The sequence below is a fragment of the Falco peregrinus genome, chromosome 9 (assembly GCF_023634155.1).
Source record: "Falco peregrinus isolate bFalPer1 chromosome 9, bFalPer1.pri, whole genome shotgun sequence".
Classification (NCBI taxonomy): domain Eukaryota; kingdom Metazoa; phylum Chordata; class Aves; order Falconiformes; family Falconidae; genus Falco; species Falco peregrinus.
The window spans coordinates 33274440-33280680 of record NC_073729.1 but is presented as its reverse complement, the minus strand read 5'-3'; the positions used below and the strand labels follow the sequence as shown (position 1 = coordinate 33280680).

Sequence of the window (6241 nt, the reverse complement as noted above, 5' to 3'; positions counted from 1 at the left end):
TATGACGTGTCCCTCTCCTTTTGGCTGGGCTGCAGGGGTCACAGAGGCATCTCTGTATCAGAACAGGGGCCTCTGGCTTTTGCAAAGGCCCCCATCCATCGGCTCCAAAAATATCTTTGGGGGGGGGGGGGCGGGAAATAAATAAATCTTTCCTCTGTGGACACCCCAGGGTGCTGCAAACCTGGCCTCAGCTGGAGGGAACTGGTGTGGCACAGATGCTGTGTCACCATTCCCAGTGTTTGCTTTGGAACCTGTGCTTGTTGGAGCATGGGGAGCTCCACACCTGCTTTTGGGGGGTGTAAGTGTGCCAAGGCAGTGGTGCAGGGCCACTTACACTCATGGGGGACATGGCCCTGGTGCTGGGACCTGTTTGCTTGGGGCAGGAGAGCCACCAGGGCTCCCTGGCTGGCTGCACGGGAGGGATGCAGAGGCAGCCAGGGCCCCATCTCCAGCAGATGCATGGGGCAGAGGTGGCTTTTTAACCACAGAAGCTCCCCTTGATGTAGCCCCTGTGCCCCGCACCGGGGGGAAGGAGGGCTCCGCTTGGTCCTGTCTGTTGCACGCAGGCAGAGGCTGCTGGATAAGGACAGATTTTTGGAGGGATCCTTCATGTACCCACCTTCTTACTGGTCCTGCACCCAGAAGGTGCGAGCAAAGCAGGACCAAGAGGAGCTGTTCATTCTGAGCTAGCAGTTTGTGCTGGAGGCATTCACGTGCCTGGGGGGGCTCATGGGGCTGTGCAACCCCAGGCTGGTGGGGGGAGGAGGAGGGTTACAGCCCTGGGCTCACACTGCTTCAGCACAGCTCCTTCTCCCCAGGGATGCTGTTAGTGGCCCCAGCACCCACCTTGGCCAGTTAGCTTTACAGAGCCTGGGTGTTTCCACCACCATGAATATTGCTGGTGGGTGTATAGGGCACTTTCAGGGGTGGCTGAGGGGCACATCCTGCTGGTCCTGCTTCCAGGAGCAGTTTGCTCCATGGGACTCATCCTAGGGTGTTAGAGCTGAGATGTGGCAAGGTTTTGTGTGCTTGAGGCTGTGATTTGGAGCCAAGGAGCAGGAGGCTGAAAGCAGATCCTGGGCTGGACTGTGGGGCTTGCTGGGACAGCTCTGGGGAGAGGAGCTGGGAAGTGCACAGGTATTTGTTTTACGAAGCAAGGAGTAGTTTTTCCACATGCAATTGAAAGCAGTGGCTCCCCATTTTGGGGGTGGGGGTGATGGCTTGTGAGCAGGGCTCTCTCCCAGTCAGCATGGACCGGGGCATTTATAGCCTCATTATATCTGTTTGCTGGGCCAGCAAATGAAGCACTGCCGATTAGCTCTGTGCCTATGCCAGCCGGCAGTCCTGTGGCCCTCCTTTCAGCCCTGTATCCCACCCATGCACTCCCCCACCAGCCCCCATCCCTCCCACCTACCTTGCAGCCCAGCAGACAGCCGGAGGTGGCAGGTTGGGAAGGCACTGATGGCCAAAAGCTGTATCCAAGCCAGATCCTGGTGCTGTAGAAGACGGGTACCACCAAGCCACAGCAGCGTTCTGCAACCCCAAACCTGGAGGCTGGGGCTTCCCTGCTTTGTGTGCAGCTCCCTAAAAAAACCCACAGTAATTGCAGAGGGAAAAAAAAAAAAAAAAGAAAAAAAAAAAGGAGGGAGGGAAGGAATTAGCTGCATTTGGCATTTAAAAACAGGTTGCATTAGAGCAGATAGCTGCGTGCCCTGAGGGCATGATTAAGCTTCAGTTGGCCCAGCGTAATTTTGGCAAATACTAAGGGAAGTGGTAGACAAAGCAGAGCTGGGCTGGCAGCGAGACCAGGGGGCTTGAGGAGAGCTGGCAGCACAGCGTGGCCTCGGGGATGGCAAAGCACCGGTGATGAGGTGTGAGAGGGGAGGGGGGAGACACGGGGAAGAGCAGCAAGAGCTGGGCATCAGCTGAGGTGGGATTTTGGGGAAAGTTGCCCCAGGACAGGCTGTGGGATCGCATCCGGGAGCGGGGCCATGTCTGTGTGGTCCTGCAGAGCCTCATTAATGGCTTTTCACTAGGTGGCACCAGACACCAGCGCTAACGCGGGTGCACTGGGCCGGGGGCACCCCCAGGCAGCGGACCCGGAGCATCCTCAGCCATGAGCTGGGGATGGATGGAGCTCGATGTCAGGCTGGAGGCATCGCATCACCTGCGAGGGAAAACAGGCTGCTTTGCAGGGTGCAAGCTGTTCCTCCTGTGCTTTGTGCATCCTGGCTGGGGGACCAGGGGCTGCCGGCCCCCCTCCTTACCATCCCCAGGAAATACAAACTGGAGAGCCCTGGCATGGCTGGAAAATGCAGCATCAGCTGGCAGCATCCTTAGCATCGCACAGCTCAGGCCTTGCTTTGGGAGGAGGCTCACAAAGTGCTTTTCATGGAGGACAGTATGAGCAGTGTAGGATGGAGACAGCTCTGCAGGACCCTGGGGCAATGAGTGTTGCTCACGTGGCAGAGTGCAACACTGGGAAATGCTGGCCATCCTATGCACAGAAATGCCATTGTCTGTGTTATTCTGTGGGAAGTTTGCAATAGAAAATTATTTTAGACTTTTCTCCTATGGATAAAGCACTGTCAAAAGTCCTTCAGATGGACTTTCCCCCCAGCTTCTCTGCAGCTGAATCCAAGCCTTACTCCTTGGTGTTTTCTCCTCTCCTGGAGATGCGGCCCCAAGTACCACCTCAGCCAGATCCTGGCACCAGCTGGGAGCATAGCACTGTACTGTCCAGCCCTCACAGCAGCTGAACCCCAAAGGTTTGCTTAAAAATTAATCTAAAGCTTGTATTTCTTATTAAAAGCGCTAAATTGTTGGTGCATGGCCCAGAAAGTCTGTTTGGGTTGGCTAAATACTCTCCTGGTTATTTATTAAATTGCTTTACAGAGAATGCAGCCACAGAATCATTAGAGAAACTGGACAATAATTACCAGATATTCAGTAAATTAAGGTCAAGTTGAAGTGGCACATTAAGACGTGAGAAGGGAAGTCTGAGCAGAAAGAGCACAGGGAGATGCTCACCGTGCCCTGGATGGAAAGCAGGGGCTCCAGGTGCTGGGGCAGAGCAATGGTGGGGGCTCAGGAGCTGCATGGACCACAAAGGGGTTACATCTGGGCTTTTGCTACTCCTTGCCCTACCCAACTGCAAAATAAGGGCCTGCCCCAGCCTGCCCTTTGCAAGAGCATGGGGTGTTTGGCTGCAGGGTGCCCACCCCTCCCAGGACATTCCCAACGCCTCTTTACAGCGCAGCCTGGATTCCTGCCAGCCTTAGAAATCCCAAGTAAAGGTTCCAGGAAGCTGTTACACAAGGCAAGGGGGACATTGACCCATCGGTAGGAAATGGGGTAATTTCCCATTGCCCAAGAGCACCTGATGGAAACAGCTTTGCCCAGGACAGAGGTACAATGCCCTTGGCAGGGAGGAGCAGATGGAGCTCTGAAGGGCAGCGAGATCTTTGCCATCCAAGCAAGGGCTACAGCCCCTAATCCCTACAGCCACCAAGAGCTAGGGCTCAGTCGTGCTGTCCTTGTGCTGCATGGGGACTTTTAGCTACATGCAGCCTTGTCATCAGCCGGTTACCCTACCCTGGTGAGGCCAGCCACTTTCTTCTAGCACTGGCATTGGCCACCCAGAAAAGATGCAGAGATTCAGGTGACCCCCACAGAGCTTAGGAAAGACTCACCCTTCGCTAAGCCAAAGCCGCTTTCCTCACACTAGCTTACACCACTAGTGGGACAGGAGGCAGGAAAAAACCTTAGGGATCATCCCTGGGAAGGCACAGGCAGCCCCACGCTCACCTGGATCATGCTGTAGGGTTTGGTTTGCCGGTCCATGTGGAAGCAAGGTACAGAGGGAAACTCACATAACAGACACCCAGAAGGGAACACAGTGTGGTCACCACAATGGTTTCTCCTGGAGAAGCATACCTGCCCGGGAGGAAGCAAGCTCCACCACCTTCAGCCTGCTTGGGGGATGATGCCCTGGACCACCTCCCCTCAGTTTGTCCTTCAGCCCCAGGTCTGGCTGCAGGCAACAGTTGTGCAATGGAATAGCTACTTTTTCAGCAATCCCATTGGTATCTTGCGCAAAAATCTTCCAGAAAACACAACGCAACAGCAGAAGCAAAGAGATACAAGCATTGGCACATGCCCAGCCCCATCCCCACCCCCACCCTCCTCAAGGGTTTAAATGTCAGCATCCCCCAGCTCTTCATACTCACACCTCTCAGAGACACGGCAGCATGAAGTCAGTGGCCGCCCTTCTTCTGGTGGGGATGCTCATCCTCTGGACAGACCTGCCAACAGGTATGAGATACCCTATAGTTAGGTACAAGGAAGAAGGGCACAGGGCTGGGAAGGAGCCGTGTTTGCAGGGATCCTGTGGGAGGGGAGTGGGGCATTTTCTGGGGACCTCCTCCCCAGGGTCCCTCAGCTGCTGGTGGCCTGGAGCTAACAACTCCCTCCTCTTGCAGGCAGCACCTGGTCCTGTCCGCCTGTCCACATCACCTGCGCGATGCACAACCCACCAAATAAGTGCTACTTAGACAGGCAGTGTCCGCGCTACAAGAAGTGCTGCAGGGGCTTCTGCGGGAGGAGATGCATATCGCGCCCATCTTCCATCCCCATCAGCTATGGTAGGGTCTCAGGACACCCCGTCCCCAGGCAGCAGAGTGACAGTGGCTCTGGGTAGGCAGCTGGGTCCAGCTGCCAGAGCTCCCTGCTGTCAGGCTGGTGGGGTGGCTGATGGCCAAACACACGGGCTGGGGTTACTGGAGCATCAGCCCCAACCTGCTGTTTTCTCTTCCTTTCCCCAGCGTAAGCTCCCACTCCCAGGGCAGGCTGAAGGCCGCCTCAGCACCCCCATGTCACCTCTGGCACCAGCCACCCACACCTCTGCGAAGGCTTGTCCTGCCCAGTGCCAGCTCCCAGGACAACGGGGACAGCCACCAGCCCACGCTCAGAGACCACCCTGCCGACGGCTGACACAGTGCTACATGCTGCCTGCTTGCCTTCTCCCTCTGCTTCCCCATGGCTGTTTTAACAAATAAAAGAGCTTATCCCAGGGAAGCTTGTGATGTGCAACTCCTTTCCCCACCTCCTCTTGCCTCTCCCCAGGCCTCCGCTGCTCTCACCTCACAATTTCTGCCTGGAGAAGAAAACAAAACCGATCTGGCTGTGCACCTGGAGTGTGGCTGGGGGCTGGCTTGAGGGAAGCAAATCCATCCAGAGGCATACAAACCCTAGAAAGAGAAGGAAAGGGAAGGGGCTGGAGCAAAACATGACTGGACGCTTTAGGGGACACTCCTGGCAGGCTGCAGGGGGTCCTGGAGAGGAGCACATCCCTCCAGGCGCACCCTAAGCTGGACAGGGCCGTGGAAGGGGACTGACCCTGTCTGCCTGGGGGGATGCAGGAGGCACAGCCTCCCTGTGGGTACCCCTCTTGAGGCACATCTGGAGGGCAGAGGAGGGCTACATAGAGCCAAACCCCAAGTGGTGCCGAGCCCCTCACTGAATTTCAGCTGCTGGGGAAAATTCAGCTGAAGAAAATTCCCTGGGAAAGCCTCAAGGCAGGGCACAAAAACACAGCTCTGCAAGGTTCTTGTGGCTTTTGTATGGCTGAATGCTGGAACCAGAAATTCAGGAGATGCCGCAAAACATCAGCAGGAGAGAGTGTGAGCAGCCTGAGGGACCTGCCTGGCATCTGCCCAGTGCAATAGCAGAGCCAGGCACTGCCACCATGTGCTGCAGGGACAGAGCGTCACCCAGCCTGTGCTAATCCCAGCAAGCTGCCTGCCAAGCCCTCCACACCCCCATAGCTGATGCCAGGCTTGCACATCCCATAGTCACATTCTCGACAAGCAGAGCCAGCCCAAACTGGGAGAGGAGCCTGGTCTGTCTGCATACACTAGAGAGCAGAGAGGAAAACGAGCGAGTGCTGAGCAACGGGGGAAAGGAGTGTTGGGATGGATAGCTGGGAGGAGGCAGTTTGCCTCCACCTCACTGACCTGCAGACCCCCCAAACAGCCCAGCTGGCAGCCCCTCAGCCCACCCTGCCTGGCAGGGGCACCCACCAGGCACTGCCCGAAGGCACCTGGTGCAGGAGCTGCTGCTGCATAAGGGCTGAGCTAATGGTCCCCTTTGCCAGGCACAAGCCAGGCAATCTGGAGAGCAGCACCAAGAAGCTCTGGGAGAACCTGCTTTAGCAGCGGGTTGGGCTAGATCATCTCCAGAG

At 56.4% G+C, this 6241-nt stretch overlaps 1 protein-coding gene across 1 annotated transcript; it reads left to right on the top strand.

Annotated features, from left to right (window-relative positions):
* Positions 1 to 4158: 4158 nt before the first annotated feature.
* On the top strand, positions 4159 to 5076 carry PI3 (peptidase inhibitor 3). Its single transcript, XM_013297996.3, has 3 exons — positions 4159 to 4314; positions 4482 to 4643; positions 4824 to 5076. Exons 1-3 carry the CDS (start codon positions 4251 to 4253, stop codon positions 4826 to 4828), a joined length of 231 nt encoding a protein of 76 aa, XP_013153450.1. The 5' UTR covers positions 4159 to 4250; the 3' UTR covers positions 4829 to 5076.
* The last annotated feature ends 1165 nt before the right edge of the window (positions 5077 to 6241 follow it).

Excerpts from the sequence above, each read along its gene's own strand:
- PI3 (XM_013297996.3), top strand. The coding sequence starts at position 4,251 with ATGAAGTCAGTGGCCGCCCTTCTTCTGGTGGGGATGCTCATCCTCTGG. Across the intron at positions 4,315-4,481 it reads CTGGACAGACCTGCCAACAG|GCAGCACCTGGTCCTGTCCG; the intron begins GTATGAGATACC and ends CTCCTCTTGCAG.